The sequence below is a fragment of the Cylas formicarius genome, unplaced genomic scaffold, assembly GCF_029955315.1.
Source record: "Cylas formicarius isolate icCylForm1 unplaced genomic scaffold, icCylForm1.1 PGA_scaffold_6__28_contigs__length_40554024, whole genome shotgun sequence".
NCBI lineage: Eukaryota > Metazoa > Arthropoda > Insecta > Coleoptera > Brentidae > Cylas > Cylas formicarius.
Window position 1 is genome coordinate 16549835 of NW_026844347.1, and position 26014 is coordinate 16575848.

General features: G+C 32.4%; 1 protein-coding gene across 2 annotated transcripts in view; it reads right to left on the minus strand.

Moving 5' to 3' along the window:
- LOC132702794 (uncharacterized) overlaps positions 1-26014 on the minus strand; it is a 308632-nt gene that overhangs the window by 101839 nt on the left and 180779 nt on the right. For both annotated transcript variants that reach the window (XM_060671578.1, XM_060671577.1), the window contains one exon: positions 8272-8361. In XM_060671578.1, coding sequence (XP_060527561.1) covers positions 8272-8361 — 90 coding nt within the window. The remainder of the gene's footprint in view (positions 1-8271; positions 8362-26014) is intronic.

Sequence of the window (26014 nt, forward strand, 5' to 3'; positions counted from 1 at the left end):
ATTTTCAAAGCCTTCCATCCAGATATCAATGACCGAAGTCTCCGGTTGAAAAAAAATCTGTGCTAAATGGATATGGGTTTTAAGAATGCTGTGAATACTTTGTAGGAACCAGCGACTATTTTAAGTAATTGGCAGAATACAGGATGTTTAAGGTAAATACAGGGAGTTAAATGTACCCTTGCATCCCTTTTCCATGGATTTAGAGCTTTTGCTACACACAGTGCTATATAGCACGGTAAAATTTGGTATGCACGTATACAATTAAATTATGTTATTTTTTCAATTGGTAAGAGTAATACCTCTTTTTAAAGGTCTTTTCACGTTCTATTCACATACTAATTCTGAGAACATTTGATCCGTCAGTTTTTGCAAAACCAAAAATTAAATAATTATTATTGTAAGGTTGCGTGTGAATATAGCATTAGCAAATATTTAACCGTTTTGTCAGCGTCAAGTCGAAGACCTGTTAGGAAATGGTTAAATATCGGATTAGAAAGACGTTGAATGGTCGGTCGTCAGACCTAACACCCCTGAACTTTGTTCTTTTTGGATATTAAACAATAAAATTTATGCTATAATTCCCCAGAGACGTTGCGTAATGTTAGAAACGAATTTATTTTCAAAATGCACGAAATGCTAATTTCCAGCATTTAATAAAGTAGTTCATAAAATGAGGGAGCTATTTATTTTTTTACAAAAACTGAGGAATCAAATGTTTTCCAAATTGGTATTCGAGTAGAACGCGAAAAGACCTTTGAAAAGAGGTATCGCATGATCTTTCTAAACATAAAAAAAAATACTTTAAATAACGCCTTCCGTTATTTTGACATTTTGAGATATTGTTTTTATTTCAAAAATTAGAAATTTTAATTATATACGTGGATGCCAAATTTCACTAAATATTTCAAACCGTGTTGGAAACAGCCAACAACGTTGAGTCAAACCCTTGTTCAAAGGAAAAATTCTTTCTTTCCATAACTTGTATCATATATCAAGATCTATAAGACGGCTGTGGTGCTAGATCTTTTTTTTATTATTTGTTTTAAGCCAAACCCAAGGTCTATCTGCTCTGAAACCTTGTTCTTCTTCTTTTTGATTTTCTGCCTTTTGAGTTTACTACATCTCTAAGAATCTTTTCATTTAGGCGACTAGACTTGCTTGTTACCAAAATGCGCCTGTGATATTTACATTCCCGTTTATTTAATTTTTTATAAATGGATAAGTAGGGAACCTTCCACTGTTTTGGTACCATTTAGAACTTTATTTATACACCAGTTGAAAGTTTCAAAAACTTGTGTTCTTCCGCATTTAATAAGTCTGCTGACATTCCTTGCGGGCCTGACGTTCCGCCATTTTTTAATTTACGTACAGCTCTTTCAATTAGTACATTCAAGCATATAACAGTATTATATTTGTTTATATGGTATTATAATTGTTCTTGGTATTCTATCAAGTTGTCAGTTAGTATTAGTTGTATACCTATGCGATTGTACTCATTACATTACTGGACTATAGTACACCGGTAGCCACTGCCTAGAAAACGTCAACACCGTTCGTCCCCCAAAAAGGACTGACTATTCCGCACTTCTTTGCGTCTCCGACAATTGTTAATAGAGGGTGCTCCGCACGTCACTACCGTACAGTACAATTAATTTTGGAACCATCACAGCTTTGCCCAGTAAAAAATAAAGGCATTTAACTTTTTTAATAGATATCAATATTAATGAGCACATACTAACAAATATAAAACAATACTCCTAGCGTTATTAGGACAACCTGTATGCTATGAAAATAATTGTCTTTTGGTCACAACATTCCCAGCTTTATAGCGTGGAACCCTGTCTGCATAATAAATTGCCCTAATCAATTGAACGGACGTGGCTAGGTTCCCTACAACAACCCATGACAATTAGATATTTTGTTACAGCGTTTCTTTCTGATAGCGCAGCTCTTGAAAATAAAGCTATAATTGACGAATTAAAATATACAGTGCCCCCGTAAATGATGGGACCATTTTTTGTACCCTTGTATATAGCACAATTGAAATTTGGCATACGCGTATATAATTAATATGTCTATTTTTTGACATAAAAACAATATCTCAAAATGACAATGATAGCATGTTAAGTATTTTTTTTAATGGTAAGAGGGTTCAATTACTTTCTATTCGCATACCAATTATGAAAATATTTGATTCGTCAGTTTTTGCAAGACAGTCAAACGAATGCTTAAAAGTGTGTTATTGCTTTTCTATTATTTAAGCGTGATTTAAAAAAACAAATAGTTTCATCATAAAACTTAAAATAGCGCCCTGCTGGCATTTTTACATTTTGAGATATTGATTTTATGTAAAAAATTAGACATTTTAATTATATACTTGCATGCCAAATTTTACCGTGCTACATACAAGGGAACAAAAAACAAAAAAGGGGTATGCATTTTAAATAGGATAGAGCAGCACAGAGTTGCCGAAAATCGTATAGCAGTCCCAGAGTCGGTTCAGCCCTAAAGATACCTACGTTTCCTGCAGATAACACCATTTTAAATACATATAATACACACATTAAATGGATTAATCATAAACATGTTTTGAATTTGTTTGTAGAATATGTTAGATTAGTTTTAGTAAGTTTAATGAGGAAGTAATGACTGAAATGAGTCGTCAAAATGGCTTATAATACAAATTGGAGCTTGTTTACTCAGTTAGCAAATTTGATCATGCTGTTGTTAGTTTTTGTATTAAAGCCTTAAATTACGCTAAGCCGGTTAATAATCGCAAAATGGTGTGGAGAACAGATTTCAGAAACTTAGCTGCAAACCTTTCGTTCGTTCGTTCCTGATAACGACGTTATTAACACTGACACATTTTCTATCTACCCTTGATTATTACATAGGCATAAGCTCGAAAACTCATTTTGCAAAATTCAATTCTGAAAAGCCTCTAAGACAACTAGATAACTCTTTAGACAAATAAAACATAAGAAAACTCTATGGCATAGATTCAAAGCCTTTACTGCCGATATTGATCTGAACAGATGAGTTTCTAATACTTTATTCGTGGAGAATCTACTTAATCGCTCTAAAGCGTTTTATTTCTACATCAGATATCGTGTATCGTATGGGGTATTTCTCACTGTTATTACAAATACTTTGGGAGAGATCTAATATGACCAGGACTTTATTTTAAACGTATTTGTATCATATTTTGTATCATGCTCGAAATCAAGGGCGAAAACCAATTGTTTGTTCCAAAAAGAGGGGTTTTAAATACATATCTGCTTTTCTAGGGTAGATTTGGGTGCACTAAGAGGCGAAAAAGCAGATTCTGACAGGGATCTTATCCAAATTGGCAACTTTTTGACTCAGAAAGGGGGTTTAACGTCAATATCTAATGGTTTATAAAGGTTTGCGTTACTATAATGCCCGAAGACGCCGGTTCTGACTAGTATTTGATATTGACATGAATATGTAACTGTTTGTACGTTATGAGTCGGAGGAGCCGATTTTGACTGGAATCTGTTTGAATAATGGAAGAAACCCCTATGCTATCAACTAAAGAAAGTGGGTTTTTAAGTATTTATATGCAGTTTTAAAGGGGATTTCAGTGCGGAAAGTTATGAAAATGCTGATTTTGACTATAATCTGATCGAAATCAAGAGCGAAAACCAATTATTTGTCCCAAAAAGAGGGGTTTTCAGTACATATCTGCATTTCTAAGGTAGATTTGGGTACAATAAGAGGCGGAAAAGCAAATTCTGACTAAGATCTTATCGAAATCGGCAACTATTTGACTCAGAAAAGCGTTTTTACGTCGATATCAATGGTATATAACGGTTTTCATTACTATAATGCTGTAAGACACCAATTTTGACTAGTGTTTGAAACATATTGACAACAAAAGGTAACTGTTTGGATCAAAAAACGATAGTTTGAGCTGATATCTGCAGTTTTGATGCGGTTTTAGGTTCGATATGCGCCGGAGGAGCCGATTTTGACTGGAATCTGTTTGAAAAATAGAAGAAAAGCCTACTACCAATCCTAGAAAGTGGGTTTTTAAGTTGTTATCTGCAGTTTTAAAGTGGATTTCAGACCGATAAGTTATGAAAATGCTGGTTTTGACTATAATCTGCTCGAAATCAAGAGCGAAAACCATTTATTTGTCCCAAAAAGAGAGGTTTTAAATACATACCTGCTTTTCTAGCGTAGATTTGGGTACGATAACAGTCGAAAAAGCAGATTCTGACTGGGATCTTATCGAAATCGGCAACTATTTAACTTAGAAAGGGGGTTTTACTCCGATATCTAATAGTTTATAAAGGTTTTCTCTACCATAATGCTTAAATATGAGAATTTCTGACTAGCATTTCAAAGATATTGAGATGAACATGGAGCTGTTTGTGTCAAAAAATGATAGCTTGAGCTGATATCTGCAGTTTTGATGCAGTTTTAGGTTCGATATGTGTCGGAGGAGCCGATTTTGACTGGAATCTGTTTAAAAAATGAAATAAAAACCTACTATTAGTCCAAGGTTTTTAAGTAGGTAGTTATCTGCAGTTTTAAAGTGGATTGCAGTCAGATAAATTATGAAAATGCAGGTTTTGACTATAATCTGCTCGAAATCAACAGCGAAAACCATTTATTTGTTCCAGAAGAGAAGGTTTTACACTTCAGGTTGATCTATGTGTAATAGTGATTAATGATCTTGCGTGGTCTGCAAATTTATCAAACATTTATCATTCGCCCAATCTTGGAACCCATAGCTGCAGGAGGATCTTAGTCAAATGTATAGGTTCGCGCATGACGCGCCTTTTGGGTTCTTAAGAAATGATGCGGTCATTCATGAAAGATAAGGAAATAACAATTCAGGATATTAAACCGTCTGCATTTTATAAGTAACAGGACATTCGTACAATGGAACAGTTTACCCGAAGTTGTTGTGTGTGTACCGAGCTTGTCTGTGTTTAAACGTCGCATGGACAGCATTTTATTAACCTTTCAATATCATTTCCTCTTATGTGATGAACAGTTGAGCTTAAGTGCAGTTGTGGATGGCGCTTCAAAACTGAGTGATGTTAGTAAAAAAACAATTTTTAACATCAAAAAAGAAGCGAAAGAGAATATTTGAATATGATACTCCATGAAAAAAGCGAACAGGAGGAATCCAGAAGTTTTGTAAATACTATTACAATAACCTGTGGAAGTTTCTATGAAAAATTATCAATAAAGATTTTAAGTGTGGATATCTTGGCCTCTCGTTTGTACTTTCAATGGAATTATAGTCGATATCGCTTTATTTGAAGTTATGTATTCGAAAGCCATTCGTACAAAAAGCATAACTGTGCAATGTCAGTAATATTGGTGTGATACTATTTCAGGTTTGTTTATAAAATCGTGGAAAAGCACTTCTCCCGTTTGACAGAAAGCTTCTTTTAACAGTTCTTCTTCTTTGCTGTAAATGTAAATTCTACTTTAATTCATGCACCTTTCGAAGATCGCTGCTTATTGGAAACTCTGTAGCGTATTTTAAGTGCATGGTTTTATAGCCTTTCGACGTTTGTTTTTTTTTGGTAATGCCACACTTGAGTTACAAATGAGACGAATACATTTCTCGTTCTCCATTCAGTGTTATAATGGTATGTTTTACTTCTCTTAGCACTGGTACCTGGCGCGGACTACCTAAAATGTCTTCGTCTACGTCTTGGTCGCCTCTGGTATATGCTATAGATCGTGGAAAAACGAACCTCAAATATGAAATTATAAGTTGGTGTGCTAAAATTTTCTTATAATGTAAAAACAAATTCCTTTACGAACTCACGCTTGTTTAGGAACCATAACCAAAAAACTCTTATAGTCGTATAGTATAGATATATTACTATAAAACATTATTTGAACACCCTATATAGCTAATTTATTAATTCGGACGGAAAATTTATCAACAAAACCTTTATTAATTTCCGCAAAAGAGTTCTGTTAATACTTAGCGATGGCCACATATATGGTTAAAGGGGGAACAGATTTCAAAGTTTTTTATCCTAATTTAATTCACTGCGCTGGAGTCAATAGGATCTCCGAGGAAGTAAGAGATCAGTTCCCACTAATTAACGATTTCATTAACAAAGTGGAAGCAATATTTTTTAAAAACTCCTTTAAGGGTGCCAACATACAAGAAGGAAACACTTCCAGATGTTTCAGTGACGCGTTGACGTAAAATGTTATGTCGGAATTTGATAAAAATTCAAAAATTCACAAATAAATTGTAAAGACTTAATTAATAATTTGAATGTTCATGTTACTTTTTTGAAAGCGGCAGCGTCGCAGAGTTAAAAATATTTTAGATGGATAGAGCATGTCAATCAAGGTACAGTATACAGTATACAGTTTTATTGATAAATATTACAACTTTTCAACCCAACTCACTAAACTTCATAACAAGGATTTACCACAAATAGTCTGTCTCAATCTTCATCGTGCTGGCTTTTGCCCACAATTATGGAAGTTACCTACCTATAAATGGCAATAAAACTCTGGTCCAGTAGGGATTAAAGGACAGAACATTAGAGAAAAAGATTTTTGAATTTTTTTTTGTTTATTTATGACATTAAATTGTACAATAAGTTCATAGCTAGGAATATCTATACATAATTACATTTTTATATGTCTAAATCTAATTATGTTTCACTATCAAAATCGTCATTGAGATTAATTATAATAGTATTTACGTTGTATTGTATAGAAAAATGAGTCCTCAATTTTTATAACGTGCAGTACTGAATTTTAACACCTTTCAATTGGAATGTTATTAATTACATTTTTTAACAAATTTATAGCACTGAGACTTAAAGTAGGAGTAACATTTTCTGTTCTGACCTTTGATTTCACTTGGTTCCACAAATACTCTATGGGGTTAAACATTCGTAAGATGTAAAACTGTATGCTCAGCCTGTTCAGTCGAATTATCGCATACACACTGTTTTTTAATTGCATTTGAATTTAGGACTTCCAAAAGTTTCGCTTTTTTGTAACTGAATTCAAAATAAATATCATTTTCTAGCAAAAATTCCTGGATTTCAATTTTTGAACTTAATGAGACTATGTGTAGCAGACGGCTTTGGCAGCTCGAGTTATACACAGCAATAACACTGTTATTGGAAATATTTTTTAAAAGATTCATTTAAAATCCATTTTCAAAAAGTGTGGCACTTGTACCCTCATGATAATCCAAGCTAGAATCCGTAATATTCTTTGAAGATCACAGCAAGCAGTATTATGTATGATGCGTTTTCCTTTACTTGAAGGTGCTTTCGTCTGAGTGGAATCAACAATGTCGTCTGAAACGAACTAGTTTTTATCAAGGTAAATTATGGATCTGTGGTCTAATCTATATTTTTTAATTGCTGAATGTAATTAAATTTCCAAGTGCGTAATCTGTAATCTGTGTGACTCCATAACTACTTTTGTCTATTTTGAGGTACTTAAATCCCATTTTAGAAACAATTCTATGGAGGGTAGCACGACTGGCATATTGGTTTCATCTTCCTTCTAGCTTCTTTTTCAGTTTATCCAAGGTAGGAACAACTTCGCTTTGATGAAGACAATATATTTTCCTTCTTATCAGGTCCTGATCACAATTCTCTATAAGGTGAGTTTGTAAACGTTTATTCCTTTTCTTCAATTTTCTATTAAGAATATATTAATAATATCCTTATCGACGATATTTACGTTTTTGTAAGTAGACAGGACTCTTTTAAAGTTTCATACACATTTTTCACAACCTGTTTTGGTCAAAACTCAAGAAATCTTTCAGAAAGAAAGAAATATACCTGGCCGACCCTTGCCTTGTCACTCAAGTAACAATTTTTTTGCTAATAGATTTACCCAATAACAATAGGTAATGACATGGTTAAAGGTTTATTTGGGAGGGTTCGTCAAAAGCCAACAGGATGAAGACTAAGACAGACTATACGTTCGCAAAATGTTTTGAATAGATAAAATCAATATTGCCGTGAGTAAAAACGAGCGCGCCAAGTCGACGTTATTGAATAAAACGACTCGCCCGCTGCAAATCAATAAATCTTTAACCGGTATGCACAATTTCGCACGCCTACGCGCTTATAATAATTGCCGAGCCGTTATTAATAATAATTAAGATTGCGCCTATAAACACACGCAAATCGGATAAAATCAGCAACCGATTTACCGTTAGTTCAAGCCGGAAACTGCCCGTATTTCTCAAAACTAAAACGATAAAATGATCTATTTCAATGCACCTACTTTCGTTCAGGTTCTGATGATTCCTGGGCGATAGCTTGTTGGGAGTCAGCACCTGCGTCACTTGGATCGTATCCCTCTTTTTAGCGGAACCTGGAACAAGAATACACGATTATTGATAATGTCACGCTTGACAGTCGAAGAGAAATTTTAAATTTCACGGTTACTGCGCATTACAATTTGAGTCTCCCCTTTAAAGCGTTATTTGGTCGACATTATACCTCCATTTCGGAAAAAAATATTAATGGTCTCTGAACTCTCACTTTAAAAGTAGAAAAAGACAGAACCATCCCTTTTCCTAGATATGTTATGTATAAGAAAGAACACACCAACAACTGAAAACGGACTGGTACCGGAAGATTATATTATTATTTAAGTGAACGTAAACACAAATAGAAAATAAACATAATAAATAATAGAATAGAATGGTTATATAATCCTACACATCCTGCAATCCTTCAATAAAAAACTATATAACATTTGGCGACAATACACATATTTCACACAATATGGTAACATAATATAAAATATACATTACTTGATTAGTAGTCGAAAAAAACAATAAAAAATAAATATAAATCCTTAGAATGCTATTATTATTTTTTAAGATATTCTTCTATACTATAAGATCAATTATTTACAAAATAATCTTTAATTTTTTTTTTTATGGATGTTATGGTTTTAATATTATCGGGCAGTGTATTGTAAATTCAGATAGCATAACATTTTGGTGTTTTTTCATATAAAGTAGACATGACTGGTAGACATCCTAGGACTATTAACCTGGCTTTTATCAAGAAAAAGTTGATTGCTATTTCTCACAAAGTTCACGATATATACAATGTATCTCACTGCACGCCCTTGTGAAATATTGGTTTATGGATCGATTTTGATTTCTTTCTGTTGGATAGATCTCTGATAGATCTCTGAGATCTCTGATCTGTAGCACTAAAACCTTGTTTTGCTTATTGCTTCAACTTAAAGTCATAGCCAACTGGGACTTATTAAAAAAAGAGAGACAAGTACTATTAGAGAATTCAATATTTGGATATCGTTTACGTCCGACTTGAGGCTGTTAATCCCTTGTAAAATCTTTGATTACGGTTTGATTCTAATAACTTTGTTTTTGTTGGATAAATCTCTCAAAAACGCACTAAAAAGTTGTTTTTTTTTTTTTCATCAACCTAAATTTGTGGCTAATTGGGACTAATTTTTGATGTCAAATATCGAGAAGGGCTATCAGGAATTTCTTTAAGAATAAAGTGTCGACGAATTCCTATTCAGGACTACATAAAACCTAACTAGTTCGTTTAATCATTACTGCTGTAGAATGTTTGTTTATAGCTCAATTTTGATAATTCTTTTTTGCCCTATAGATCTTACTAAAGAGAAATGAAACGGTTTTTCATATTGCATCTACTAAAGACATGGCTAATTGACAGAGTTTTTTCAAGCGGAAAATCGAGAAGTACTTTTAGAGATTTTTCCAAATTGCAAATAACAACAGATTTGTATTCAGGATTACGTGGAAGTAACAAATGAGCAAAGTTTTTAATGTTTTCAAAAAATAATTATTGTCAACGATTTTTATGATCTTACAAACTTTAATTATACAAATTGCAAAAATAATGATAAAAGAGTCTTTATAAGGGACATTTATTTTTTAGTATAGTCTTAAGAGAACGGCATTAATAAATCTTATTATTCAAAAGGTATAATGTAGCCAAAATTAAAATATAAATTAGCTTGTGAATTTGAGAATCGAATATTCACTTCTTCATAGCAAACTTGGATTTACAAAGGAAACAGTATGCCCACGTCCATCAATTTTGATATTTCTGTTATTTTCATTAGATGAAAATCAAAAATACTTTTTAATTAAAAAAATATAGCGTTGCAAAATCTGCTTAGTTCATATGTAATCCTCTCTAATCATCTTTCATTTTAAGAAAATCTTTATCAAAATTATCAAAATTGGCACATAAACAAACATTCTACAGGAGTAATGCTTAAGCGAGGCTCCCGCGAATTCGTTGTCACTAACTATCCAAAATTTTCAAAATCAAACCGTAATCAAAGATTTTACACTCTGTATTGAAACATTATAACAATTTCTTAGTTCTAAGTACTCCTGAATAAGAATTCGTTGCCAACTTATAATTTTTTAAATCAATAATAGTATTTCTCTCTTCTCCCTCTTTTCTTAAATAGTCTCAGCTAGTCATGACTTTAAAAAGTTATCAAAATCGAACCATAAAGAAAGATTTTACAATTGTGTATAGTTCTTAAGTGGGAGAAACTGTATATAAAGATGGTAATGAAATCATTCGATTTTCTAGAAAATGACCTCTACATGACGTCTGAAAAGGCAGATTCAGGGTGCACCTTAGTATCTGCTTTTGTTTTATAAAATACACCACCAATCTATAATATAATGGCGATTGAACAGGAGAAATATAGGAGACCATCAGTGCTACTAGAGGCACTTGATTTAGTAGTTATCTTATCTTATCTAGTATAAAGTATTACCGATATAAAGACCTAAAAATGTTGTATATTCTAGGTTTGGTGGCGATATATTATATAACCTTATCAACAGAGACTCACTTAATTGTATACGCTTATTAAATATAATAACGCCCGTTTTTTTCGCATTTAGTGCAATTGTTTTCTGAACACCATGATGTCGTCCTCTCTACACTCCTACTACATTTATTTGATAACTCGTCAGCTGTTGTAGAACTTATAGTCCCTGACCCTTTACGGATTCGGACATTTCATTAATATAAATAATTATTAATAGCAGACCCAATATTGACCCCTTGAGTGTGGTCGTTCAGACAGAAAGAATTCCAGAGAGTGTCCGGAGCTAGCTCTGAGGCACACTTGTTGAACATGGTTGAAGGTGGTCTATTGTGTCGAAAGCCTTTAACAAATAGAAAACATATTGACCACCTTCTCCCTTCTGTCCTGATTATAAGAAATAAACGATATGTTGGCTTATGCAATTTTTGACTTCTTAAATAACCGAAAAATCTGTCATACAAGACTCTTTCGAAAACCTTTGATAATGCAGGCAAAACAGATGCAGGTCGGTAATTATTTAAGTGTTTTTTGCCCCGTTCAAACTGTTTGGAAAAACGCCGAACTCTAAACATTTATTTATAATGTCACTGAGTAGGTACGATGCAATCAGCCACTTTTTTAGGACACTAGTGGGAAACTCATCCAGTCCCGATGAGTATTTAGGTTCGAAATTTTGTGCAATTTTAAGGACCTCCAAAGTGTCGATTTCACTCACAAACATGGAGTTTACAGCACACCTCTGCTTCACATCGCTATTTAAAGACTTATTTGGCATATTGTTTTCTTTAAAAAAAATAGACAAACAGATTTACCACAGATTGTGGGTCACTAACATCAGAGTCGTCACTATATATAACTAGATTATTTAAATTCACGTTTTTTGGTAACCTCATTATATATGGCCCACATAACTTTTGATTTGTTTTTTAGCTGTTTTTATTCTATTTCCATTTTTATTTTTTTCATTCTGCGAAATTAATTTTTCGTATTCTTTTTTCTTGTTATATATTTCTATTAAATATTTATTTTTACTTTGCTTATAATGAAGAAAATCTACGTTTCTGCTTGGTACACGTCTCTTTTAACGGAAAAGAGATACTAAAATAATATAAGAAGAATTAGTCTCTATATATTTCACAAATACTATTATTTATCAAAAAATGCCTAAAAGTGTGTATATTTTCATTATTAAAATATATTTTATTTTGTCTTAATTGATTTATATATTTCACTAAGTGGCAGTTGGCAGGGAAGAAAAGAAGTTTGGGGGCCCTAATATGAAAAAGAACTAAAGATATTGTCAATATATGTTCCAGAGGTTTCTCTGGTAACATTATTTATATGTTAATTCAAACCAAAACGAATCTCACTCGGCTTTGAAACTCTCACACTATCTAAAGAAACACAATTATCCTACTAGGTTGGTTCTTGTTGGTAAATATTCTCTTGTGGATTACAAAATATATTTATTAACAAATTGTGTTATATTTTATTAATTTTAAAATAAAAATGTAAATTTTCACTCACTCGGTTGGATATGCGTTTGGTTACTTTTAAGATTTACCGCTCATATAAATAGTTGTTGTCGAAGAGCTTATGTCAGAATAAAACATATATATAGTAATCATCACTTTATATCAAAAAAGGTAAAGACTTTACTTTGCGACTCGCTTGTACTATCATTATTAAATTACTGTGATGTTGTTTACACAAACTGTTTAAACAGTTCTGAAAAAAGAAAAATTCAGTTAATTTAAAATTCATGTCTTAGACTTATTCATGGAATAAAGAAGTACCAGCCAATTTGACACAAACTCTTCGGAACAGGGTGGCTTAGCTGCTTGCTTTTTTTTATAAAATTATAAATTTCACATGCCCTATGTACAGACGATTTGTATTCAGAACACATGTGCATAATTTAAATATCAGGTTTAGAATAATGATGGCTCCACCATTTCTTAGGACGATAATGTTTGAGCGTAGTTTTAGCTTTAACATTGCCCGACTTTTTAACTCGCTCTTAGACGCATTCCAGGCATTGTCTGTCTCCAATTTTAAACGAAAATATAAAAATTACATTTAGCAACGCATATATGCATAGTTTATAGTTTGTTTTCTGCAATATATAGAGCTTTTTATTTATTTATTTATATAAGTTTTTCTAAATTACTTGCTTATATTACTTTTAGTTTTTTCATTTTTTTTATATATATGATAGGTACACTTCTTGGCCTAGGTTAAGTTTATAAATTAATTAATTTCCTACTTGGTTAAGTGGATCAGGGAGTTACTCCTGTGAGTTTCTCATCTGAATTTCGCCATTTTTCGAAAATTCGTTTACTTAGTAATAATTTAAGTCTAATAACTTCTGAGATATATAACCGTTGCGCAACTTTTCACTAACCCTATACTTTAATTCTGGCCTCAATAAAATATGGTATGTATCCAAGGAAAGCAAAGCAACAAAAATGTAAGACAAAGCATTTATTAAAGTAATAAACCATACATTAAATTAAATTGAAACAGAGTCCCAATGCCAAAACAAAAATTCGTTGTTAGAATGTAATTTTATACCAACGCTAATAAGGCATATTAAGCACAAATAGTTAAGTGTTTGATTGCTAAACGACTTTCTGTTACATCTTAATGGAAATATTGCAGTAGAAATTTTTTGCTAATAAATGATGTGACAATTATTATCATACGCTACAACATATTGAAAATAAGTAATTTACGTTTAAATTGTGTCTGAGAAAAAAGTACGCTTAAAACTAGGGAAAGCTAATTATATTTTTCCAATGAAAAAACAAAAACCTCTTGTAGAAACATTTATATACTTTCCCGAACGGTTGGAATTGCGATTTTTTTTTAAGTATTGACCACAGAAGTAACACCCAGCAAATGAACTCTCTAATAAAATACACAATCGCGCCACAATTTACATTTACATCGGGTTCCCGATACGGCCGAATATTTCAGCAACGCCAAACAATATTTGCAACGTATTTGCTGTTTACGGGTTTTCCATAACTTCAAGTTTAATTTTTTTACGGGCCTCTGAAAAATATTAAAAACAAAACTTAAAGACACAAATGGTTTGGAACCACCTATACTTTTAAAATATCATAATGTAAAAGCTTTCTTTTTTTTTTAAATTACATTGCAAAAGAAATATATTTTAAAAATAAATAAATACAGTACACTTTCCAAACTCACAGGAAGTCAAAATATTGACGTTTATGTAGTGCTCGAATGTTTTTTTGTCATATTTTGTCGTCATTGTTATAGCTAGCTAATAACAAAACACATAACATAAGTCTGCTAAATAGGTATAGTCCAACACACGATAAATTTTCATGACTTGTCTGACCCATCATGACTTGTCTGGCCCATCATTTACAAGCGAATGGAGGAGAGTAACTAACCAAAAAGAAAGTACCATTTGAACATGTAGATACTACAAAATAATCGTTTTACGAGTATATGAAGCAAAAGGCTATATAATACTTATATGTACTTCTTTATTATTGGACAATTGCATATAATTAAATTTGAAACAACAATTAACAGTTTTTAAAGCAAAATTTGTCTGTAAGTCTTCTAAGAAGATCAGAGGGCATTTCAAGAAATATATTACAAGTATTTGTAATCCTGGGCGTAGATAACGCAAGAGATCATCGTTTTAGTTCTTAGTTTTAAATGGTTTCAAAATTTTATTGGATTAGAACAAGCTTTTTCTTTAACTGAAAATCTTTTTGGAAAGAGATAAAGACATGAGTCGCGGTTAAGATTGTTTGGTTGTTTACAGATTTCTATAAAATCTAATTGGTGAACCGTCAGAGAGTTCGATTCATCAACAACCGATGCAGGAAGAATCCGGAAGATGGTAAATGGTACTATGGTACCTGTACCTGTATGGTACCTGTGGAAGTTTCTTTGAAAAAACTTGATACCAATTTATTGAACTAGATATTGCAGTTGTTTCAGACGTTCTTGGCTTTGGTAGTTTAAGTTTAACTTGTGCTAATCCTATTGGGTACTGTTGCTTAAGGAAAGACAAGTCCATTTCCTGTAATTCTCGGAACATTTATGAAATATTTTTCCTCCATCATTTCTCCTGCTCCTCAGTCAGTCAGATTCATAAGCTTAGCTCACATCTGAATCATTCGCTTGTTGAACTACATCAAATAGTTTATGTTTCAATTGGTTCTTCTTTTGCTTTTGCATATTTTCTTCTTATAGTCTATCTTCTTCTCATGTCTCTGTTAGAATACATGAATTCATGTTTTTTCAATTCGCCTTCCTTTCACCTTAGATTTATTTTGCTCTACTTTGGGACAAGACTGTATTGCGCCTGGAGATATGACTTCTGATCGTAATCAAATTGATGAAGTTCTAATAACCAGCTGAGTTGATGATGGCGCCTCTGTTGCTTCTGGAGCCTTTGGATCGGTTACAGCTGAATGACTATGTTTATCTTTGGCACATTTCGTATGCTTGTGTATGTGCTTAATTGGATCCAAGAATGACATGGATGTCATCTGACCCTGACTTGTTGACCAATTAAATACATTAATGAAAAGATGCTTAAATTTTGTTCTTGGGAACACATAGAACATTAGGAATTGCATTTTTATACTCCACTTATTATAGCGCAAAATATAACCAGTTGTTTCCGTTCAGTGGAAACGCTGGCTTCATCCAAATTGTAGGGTCTATCTTTCGATATCTTATACTTTTCTAAAACTCTCTGTAAATTATCAAAAAATCCTTCACATCTTCACATTCCAGCTAGACGGATATTTAACATTTAATTTTTTGAAATATTAACAACAATATATTAAAGAAACTTCCACAGGCTACTTACTGTAATACTATTTTCAAATCTTCTGAATTCTTGCTCTGTCGGTTATCATAAAACAAACTTGCAGACCTTTCGGAACTTAACTGTAACTGGCCGCATTCTACTCTGTACCTGCTTATATATTTTTTGAAGAGGGAGGAGCTAAAGGAGTGGCATGAACACTGTCTCATGTTGGTGAAAGGTGAAAAGACCTGAGTCGTGGTTAAGATTGTTTGGTTGCTTAAAGATGTCTATGGATTCTCGAACTTTTCTTGGGTAGAAGAATTGATTACATGCAAAAAGTTCAGTTTTATCGATATTGAGATCGGCGGCTCCTTCATCTTCTTCAGCCTAGTGGATATTTTTCGTCCTGTCTTTCCTTTGCTGCATGTGCATGGTATCTCAACCGAAATTTTGTCGAACCGTAGATTTTGAGAGATCTTTGGAAAAGTGGTAAATCTGGTTTTAGTGTACCTAAAGAAATTTTGATATGCGATCAGTGATGTTTTCAATGTAAGGAAAGACAACAGCGGCAAGTGAAATAACATAAGTATCATCAACATAGAAAGGTTGAGCAAATAACTTCAATAAACAATTACATCAGCATATATCGACATACTAAGGATAAACAAATCAATTTACCTCAAGAATTACTGTTGAGTTAATTGTAATTATTCGTTTGAACCTATCGCATTTTTTTTACAATAAAATTGATATGTGGTCAAGGAATACAATCAATCTTTAGGCTTAGCGCCTCAAAAATTTGTAATGTCAATATATTTGTAATATCAATATAAAATTTGGTATGGATTTAACATGTTAAAAAATATATCAGCACTAAGTAACAAAGTTGATATCCATAAATATGACTGAGCGTACGGCGTTTCCAGCAATTTTGGGCAATGTTTGCAAAGCAATTCATTCAATTAAAATGCGACACACAACAGATACCCACACCTATGCCATCGAAAGTTTCCTGTAAACCCTGACCTTGCAAACGCACCTTCGAGATGCCGCATTGAAATGAGATTAATGCGTTGGGCTCCCATAACGATCTGCCCTACATCCTGGCCCGATTGCGCTCGTACGTTATTTAGGCCTGCTCGTGTAGGTCGACCCAATTTCCTATTATGTTTTACAAATGATTTTTAGTGGGCCTCATCGTTATGCAAACGAAACGTTCCGGAAATACAGGGTGGCTCAGGTTAAACCGTCAAACGTGGAAGATGTAGTAAAAATAAGACGTTTTTTCCATAAAGATAACTAACTAACTCCAATTGTTTTCGAGATACGGAGTATCAAAGTTGTTATAAAAAATAGGGTTTATATTAACTATTCAAAAACCTTTTTTCTGATTTTGATTAAACTTAGCATGGTAATTTTTGGTAATAAGGGATTTCTAACACAATCCCAATAACAATGTAATACCAGTGACGTCACGAAGGTAATCTAATTGATATTTATAAGAAAACCACTGTATTGCATGTTTCTTTTAGATGAAGCTACTTAAAATACTTTTTGCTTTTTCCGTTTTTTCTTAACGCGTTTAAAAAAATAAAAACGGTTTCCGTTTCCGTGCCTAGGCCACTTTAAAGGATACCTAAAAATCCAAGCAAAAAATATTTGATCTCTACTAAACTTCTACGTTAAAATAAATAAAATGTTGGACGTCTGCACTTTATCTAATAGGAAATAGCTTATTACAACATCATTATTTAACATTGGAAGAAAATGCGCCTTCGTTGATAAGATTTGTTTTATTTTATTAGAAAATGGGTGAGAAAAATTCAAAAAATTGTCAAAAATAATAATTTATTTTATTCTTTCTGCTTCCTAAATACGTTTTTATTAATAATTTCACAACATTTGTTATTTTCACAATTTTCTGAAATTGTGTAGTTATAAATTGGTTAAAATTAGCCTATAATATTAATATTATATTAATTTATTTTAGTAAGTTTTTTATGACTATCGTCGATTACATGCTTTTCTTCATTAGTAGATTTTTCTAATAAAATTTATATAAAATAACAATTTTGGTTTAAAAAAAATTAAAAAAAATTTAAGTGTTATTGAATTGCAACAAATATAAAATTTGTGTTTCGCTACAAAATTAAAAATCTTGGTTAATTTTCCAAATAAAAAAAAATGCCAAATAGATTTGATTTTCAATAATTCGCGATAGTATTTGAAGTTATTGAAAAAAAGGAAATTATTAATATTTTTCGAACAAAAAACTTTTTTGTCTTAGTAGAACTTGTTTTGATATTAGGGCATAACTTTTAATTCTAAACAACTTTCCTTTATAATATTAGGGTTTTTTTTTCAAATAAGGCTACTATACTTTTGTGCTATTTTTGTATTTTTGTCATATATTTTATGCTGTTTGACTTGCAAAATATTTAAAGTACACGCAATATGCGACGGATGCATCATAATGGAAGATGGCGATATTAGTATTTTAGTTGTGCAGTTAGTCAAAAATTTCTCCAGTGACAAAAATGATCACGGTGTATACCGAATGTTTAAAAAACACGCACAAAAAACATATTTCATATAAATTATTCACAAAATCCATTTTTACGAACATTTTTTAAATCTTTCTTCACAATAAATTTAATTATTTAATTAATTAATTAAGAAAATTAACACCAAAATAATGTTGAAAATGACCACCTGAGAGATGATATTTTTTTAGATGTAGGTATTTTCCAGAATCTTTTTTAAAAATATTGAACCACCCTGTATCCTGTTTTTTTGTTACTTCACGCTCTATAAAATACTACACCTGTGGCGATCTAAATAAAGGTTGGATTTAAATATACGCACAATACCAAGCTTTAACTTTTTTAGATTCAAAAAGAGTAGAAAAGTATTAAAAAAAAGACTAAGCTAAATCATGTTTTTTATAATATTTAATTTCCTTTGGCTATATTCGCGAAACGCTATCTCTTTAACTGTTGAGTCCAAGTTTTAATCTGCTAATCAAATTTATATTTGTAATACAGAATTCTGAATTAAAACGAAAGGAATTCTGTGAAGCCAAATTAAGTCGACATATATTTATGTTTACAACCAGTTTTGGCAGTTCATCTATCAGAGAAAGATCAAGGTGAATTAAAGATCATGTTCCACCCATGAACCTTGGTATACTCGGAACAAATCATGGTCAATTTGAGGCATATTCTCTCTTTTAATAATAAAAAAAAATATTGCAGATTAAAATCTTTATAGTATCGGACAAAATAGTCCCGGGAGCCCTGGATCGTTTTTCAAAATGGTAAGCAACAAACTAATTCTTTCGCAGTTATTAATACGCTCAACTTTTTCCTGTACGAAAATTGCTATATTATGTAGCTAACAAAATATGCAGGTATCAAATCATGTCAATTTAGTGACAATGCAAAAATGATCAGCAACAGTTTAGTTTTTAGCTAAATCTTGAGATAATTAAATACATAATTTAAAATTACATTTGTCCTATCAAAAATAGGTTTGGTATAGGGTGTCCAGCCCCTCAAAGTTGTATCAATTATTTATTTATAAAAAGTGATGAGCAACAAGCTCTTTTCGTACTGTAGTTTGCTAATAATTTTTATAATTAAATAGTCACAATGTCCTACGAATAAAGTGGTAGGTTTTTTAAATCCTCCATTTAAAATTTGCTAACCTCAAGGATAATGTGTTACTTATTAACAACTTTTCAGTGTAGGATTCAAAAGTCCTACCATTTTATTTCTAGAACAGTGCGACCACTTATTTGGCAAATTTATTAGCAAACTACAGTAAAAAAAAGATTGTTGCTCATGACTTTTTATAAATAAATAATTGATACTACTTTGATTTTATTTATCAATATCTTTATAACAAAACACAGAATGCAGACAAAAATTGGAATTTCGCATTGGTTGTTATCTCCTTTGTCTTTTTCTTTTTCAGTTTGATATTTATTCGGTATTTTAGAAATAATTAAGGCAAACGGCGCTCTGTTGTAAAATGCCACATAGTATTTCCTATTCAAATGACCTTAAGCAAAGGGTCATTGAAGCCTATAAGTCCGGTGTTTCAAAAGATTTTGTTTTTAAAATAATAAACAAATCATCTGTCTGGAAGCGTAGTGATCTTAAAAAGAGGGAATCAACAACGACACAACTGGATCCACGCGTCAAGAGAATTGTTAGAAATGAAAACAAACTTCCTGCAACACAATTTTTGGCATCTTTAAGTCGTAGAGGCGGTATAAGTGTCACCACGGGCAATCCAAAAGCGTTTGGTTGAAGCAGATTTAAAAGCACGAAGACTCACAGTGAAAAACAAAGACGCAAAATTATTGTTTGCACACGAATATAGGCAATGGATTTCTTTTCTGACGAATCAAAGTTTTGTATATTTGGATGTGATGGTGTAAGATGAATACGCCGTCCAGATATTAAAGGCTTGACCCTAAATAAATGCGCTGCGACATTGACGCTTCTTTGAAAAAGAAGCATCAACATTGAAATTTTGAATGGGACGTTCCTGTACCTATTTTCGGCGGTTTTCAAAATGTAATTATTTTCTTTATCTTTACCACAAAAACATAGCTTCAATCAACTGTTTATTACTTTAACACTGGAGCTAGTAGAAAGTTTGAATTGTCCACGTAGCTTAGCTGTATATTATTTGTTAATATCGAAATTAATTCTATATCATACTAATCAAAACTAATGATTTGCCAACGAGATAAAATTTTTGTTAAGTGGTTCACTCTCCACATTATCACATATTCTAAGGACAAATTAAATTACATAAATCATACATGAATGATTTTTAAAATAAAAGCAAGTTTAGATGGTCGACGAAGCAAAATTTTCGGAAGAATGAAGACTTTTGATCTGTCGACAATACTAAATTTAGTTTAAATGTGTTTTGTAACTACTTTACGATGAACCATTGAATGCGGTAAAATATCTTCAAATATTAAGAACAGTGGTAAATGATTTCGAGAATCTTAGCCTTCAGGAACTTCCGACTTCTTCATACCAATTAGATGGGCCACCGGCTTACTGCACTGAAGAGGTGTCACCAGAACTATAAGAAGTATTTAATGACCCTGGTTTCGAAGACTGAGCGTGTGGAATTGGCAAGATCGTCCGATTTCATACCATTAGATTTTTACCTATCGGCTGCGTTAAAGTCCCGCGTGTATTTGACACCCACGCAGATCCACAAAAAGTTTGCTTTGAATCAACGGACCCTTCGGAGATAAAGAAGGCTACTACCATCAGTCCACTTCCATGGATTTTAAAGTGTTTCGAAAGATTGGATTAATTTTTCGGTGTGCAATTTTTATTTTAATTACCTAATATTTTGTTGGCGTAAATATTTTTTGAAATGAAAGTAATTCAGTTTTCGGAGAAAATTGCTTTTATTTCAAAAACCAAAGGCTTTAGGTATAGGGACATGATACCTCATTTAAAATAGAAATTAATATATAAATATGTGATTAGTAGTGAAAATAGTGTACATAATAACCAAAGCTAGCGCCAAACTGGACGCAAGGATCTACCTCTGCGGTTTAAAGGAAGATGACCTACAAACGTCGTTACGCTTTTTCCCGAAATAGAACCACTGCTGACTAATTTTCACAGGCGAGATATAAAGATTTTAACCCGAATGACTCAAAGTGCCTTCCTTTCGGTCTTTTGAAAACTTTTGGAATAAGATAAAACGCTTTTCGTAATCGAACTCTACTTTGCGATTGCTTGTGGTTGTTTAAACTTTTAATTTTTTTTAACTCCAGGGTGTTTTGCCCAACGTAACGAGAATACGCATGCTGCAGTGCAAAATTGTGCGTCTGAGTCCTTAATCGAACATTTACCATTTTTGGTAAAGAAAAGCATTACTCCTTTTTTCGTTCCCTTCGATAAGCGATATTCGAGGTTTCAAATTTCAACCCCAAATTGACGGCATAAACTTTTTCAACAAATCACTTTATTGTTAGTTAACAATGTATATGTCAAGCATTCTGATCCATGAGCAAAAAATTTTCACTTATAATCTCCCTAGGGAGACCCAGTATATTAATATCTTGGGTGGATGTTTCTAGCTTTGTTCCTGAAAGTATGCTCTTGGGACTTGAATACAGTCTTAACTATACATTGCTATCAATCAATAAAATCAATACTACAATAGTATATACACAAGACAAACATTAGCGTGTGAGTGGAATCACTAGGTATCAAATCAATCAGATCAATAAGATTATTTCAAAAGTGTCAATCACTCTTAATTATCAATTGTTTTGTTTTGTAATTAAATGGTTTAAAATTTTGAGTTTCTTGTATACAGGGTGTTTTCTAATTGCATGTCAATAATTAATGGGCCGATTTTTGAGTCTATTAAAAAAAAACTTTTGGGATAAAGTTTTGAAAAATAAAATATAATTTTTTAATATCTGCAAAACCACTTCAGATATTTTAATGAAATTTGGCACACATGTACTATGTATCAAGAGGCATTATTTAGTACACCAGTTTTATTTTTATAGTGGTGAGCGTATGTAATTTTACATGTATGATGGTACGTCAGTGCTTTCTTCAATGAGATGTATGGCTTTGGCTTTAAAAAAATAAAAGCCTCTTCTCGGTATGGTCATAACAATATGGTTAATATGATAGCATGCAGCGAACTGTTATCATTATTATTTCTCACTTAAGTAATTATCTATCTGTTTTATTAAAATACTTAGAAAAATCAAGGCACGAATACGAAGTACGTAAACTCTAAGATGTATTTTTGAAATCTAGTAGGCCATATGTGTCAGAATTATTAATTCTGTTGTCTAGGCCGTTATTTAAGATTAGGTTTTAAGTTCAGTTCTTCGCGTCCTATTAATTTTGTGTTTAAAATATTCGATTATTTTTATTTTAAAAAAGAATGGTCGAGTTTATTAATGAGGAGTTGGTAGATGTGCATCTTATGTATGGTTGGGTTGATCTCTGTGCACCGGGAACTAGGTTAGGATTATATCAAGAGCGCTCTCCATATATATTCTAGATAGGCGAACATTTTCAAATGTACATAGAAGGTTGACTGAAACAGGTACTTTGAGGGAAATAATAATTTAAAAGGGGCCCATCGGGCTGTAAAAACTGAATAAATAAATAATCTGAATATTTCGCACGTCTTGGCTTGAAAAATTTTGCACGATTTTCTATTGTACCTGTATCATATTCAACGAGACCTAGCGTTAGCTCCCAGAGATTTTCCCTTGTATGTTAATTTTTGTCATGGATTTTTTGACAAAATTGCGCACTATCCCTTGTTTGACCAGGAAATACTATTTAGAGATGAAAATAACATTTCCAGAAATGCGATCAGAAATTTCGACAACAACCATATTTGGGCCGATAAAAACCCCCATGCAGTTGTAGAATTTAAACATAAAGAACAGTTTTCGGTAAGTGTTTGGGCTGGAATTTCTGGAAATTACTTAATTGGGTCCTTTTTCCTACCAGAAAGGTTTAATGGCCATAATTATAAGCGGTTTTTAGAAGAGGATCTGTCAATATTGCTAGAAGAAGTACCATATTCAATTAGGAATAGAACTATAGTGTAGTAAGAGAATATTTAACTCACACATTTAACAACCGGTGGGTAGGTCGCGGCGGACCTCAAGCCTGGCTCTTTTATCTTAAAAGTCTGGTTTATCACAGCCCAGTAGAAGAACTGAAGGATCGTATAAGAGCTTCCTGCGATTTAATAAGAAACACTGGAGGTATACCTTAAAAATTGCGCAGCAATATTAGGAAAAGCTGAAGCGTGTATGCTTCAAGGTGGAGGACACTTTCAAAAACTTATCTAGGTTTTATGTTCTACTTTTTTTAAACCTTGACAATTTTGTCATGTTGATCGGAGATTATGTTATTTAATGGACCCAAAATCGCACCCTTAATTATTGACATCTAATTAGAAAAAACCCTGTATATGTTGGTGGCATGTAGTACTTCCTGCGTACAGCTGCCGTATATCGAACAGGTCACTCTCTTGAAACAGTAAATTTGTTGGATATAATTTTGGTTTGCGAAATATTATTTTTTTAAACAATTTTCACAGAGTGCTAAGATTATTATTAACATGGTTTTCCGGAACTCCACCCCAGCCATGGGTGCCCCAGCCAGAGAAAAAGTGCCTCAGTATTTTACCTGTTTCCACTCGTATACTAAGAATGGTAAAACCCACTTATTTACGTACCAGTATTCTACCTTTGTCTATTACGCTCCGGTGTTGACCACTCAACAGAGGTAGCATCCATTACCTGATATTTACAGTACTTTCCTCTACAAAACAGGGTCGCAGTTTTGAACATGCTTTAGTTACTTTGTAATTATTACTTGTGGGCTTGTCTAAAAAAATTACAAAACAAACTTTCAGCATGCTACAGACGAAATAATAACTGAAATGGGTCATCAAATTTTAAGATTACCTCCGTACCATTGTATATTTAATATCAAAGAATTGGTGTGCAAAATATGATTTAATAAAAATCTTGTAAGTGAGACAAGGAATGATAATACTGCAGCAGTATCTGTTTGGAAAGCACCTTTCCAGGTAGTTACCAAAGGAACTCTGATCAGTTTGTAACACATGCAGAAAATATAATAAAAGAATACTAGGTATCACCATTTGTTATTAAGGATCACTTTTTGGTAATATCAGTGCGGATTTTAGGATTTTAGGATTTTAGCTCTGAAATATACTTTACTTGTATATTAACTCTTGGCAAATTATATTTTATGCGGCATGATATATTTTTTTAATTCTTCGTTTGTTTTTGGGATTGTTATAACAAATTATTATAATTTTTTCATGCCGATTCACTTACTCAAATAGTTGCATATCGTTTAGGAACAGCCTCATAAATTAAATTAGATAAGTTAATAAATGACAAGTACAACCGATTCTGTCTCTCTTATTCCCATATAAGCGTGATCGTTAATGACGGCTGTCTTGCATTGATCAAAGAGACATTTAGGGCAGAACAAGTATAGGTTGAAGTATAAGTGGAAGCAAGATGAACAATCTATTTTACTCTGTCTGGCATTTTATTGCCAATTATGCCATCACAAATTGTACCGACTATATATTTGCGATGTGTAAATCACAAGCTGTCTATAGTAATACCCAGATATTTTATAGAATACTTTTCAGAAAAAGTAATATTGCCATTTACTGCTTAGTTGCTATTGTATGACATGAAATTCACTTATTTGGTTTTATCAAAATTTAGAATCCGTTTGTTGAGTTGATACTAGTTTTTGAGAATTACGATATCCTCAATTCAATCAAAAGTTGAAGTGATCTCCACATATCTGCATTACTAATTATGATACTATTTGATTAAAGTTGTAACATATAATTTATATATAAGGTAAATAACAATGAAAAAAGGACGCTGCCCTGCGGGAGGCCATGCTGTACCACTCTCGGATCACTTTAATATTGACGCAATGTTGTCTTTCTGATAAATATTTTTTAAGTAATTTAACGCTTTAAGCAACTCCACAAAGACCGACCCATCCTTACTCCATATTGCAAATCTGAAAGTATCCTATATTTGTTCGTCTCTGTTTCCGGTTTTGAATAAAGGTTTTATAAATCTTTTATTCAGCCACTTTTTATTTATAATATGAGCGAGAGGTTTTAATATTTGACAAGATATTTCTTTAAAATTTCTTCTTCTGATCCCAACCGGTAGATTTTTTTGGATTTAAAACTGCGTATTGCGTTTTTGAAGTCAATGATACTAACTTTCCGTTTACAATTTGATGCTGTTTCGTCATTTGTCATTTTTGAGTATAGCCATTACGAAGCATATCCTTTTTAATACTGCTTACTTCTAAATCGAGTGAGTGTCTGGATGATTTTAGTTGCTTACAAACGATAGGCAGCCATTCTTCTCTTTCTCAAAGCTAAATTGAATTAAATTAGTCTGCACTTGATAACGGGTAGTACATCTGTATAAAATATGTGCAGACTTTTCGAAAACTTGCTTCAACCTTTAAAAAATGTGTTTCAGGTTCCACTATATACGAAAAGTTTGATCCTTTTATCGAAATATTCTTAAAAGATAGACTACATGATTCATAGTTCGCGTGTTACCTTTCTAGAATGACGTCATGTTGGTTCCAAATAATGTATTTCTTATTTATATTTTAGCAACGATCCCTAACTTAAACCTATTCAGCGATATTTATGATTGTTGTATGGCTAAGTCGTGTTGCATTTGAAGCGCGTTCAAGATTATCAATTTTTAGCTTGATCTTTTGCCGAATG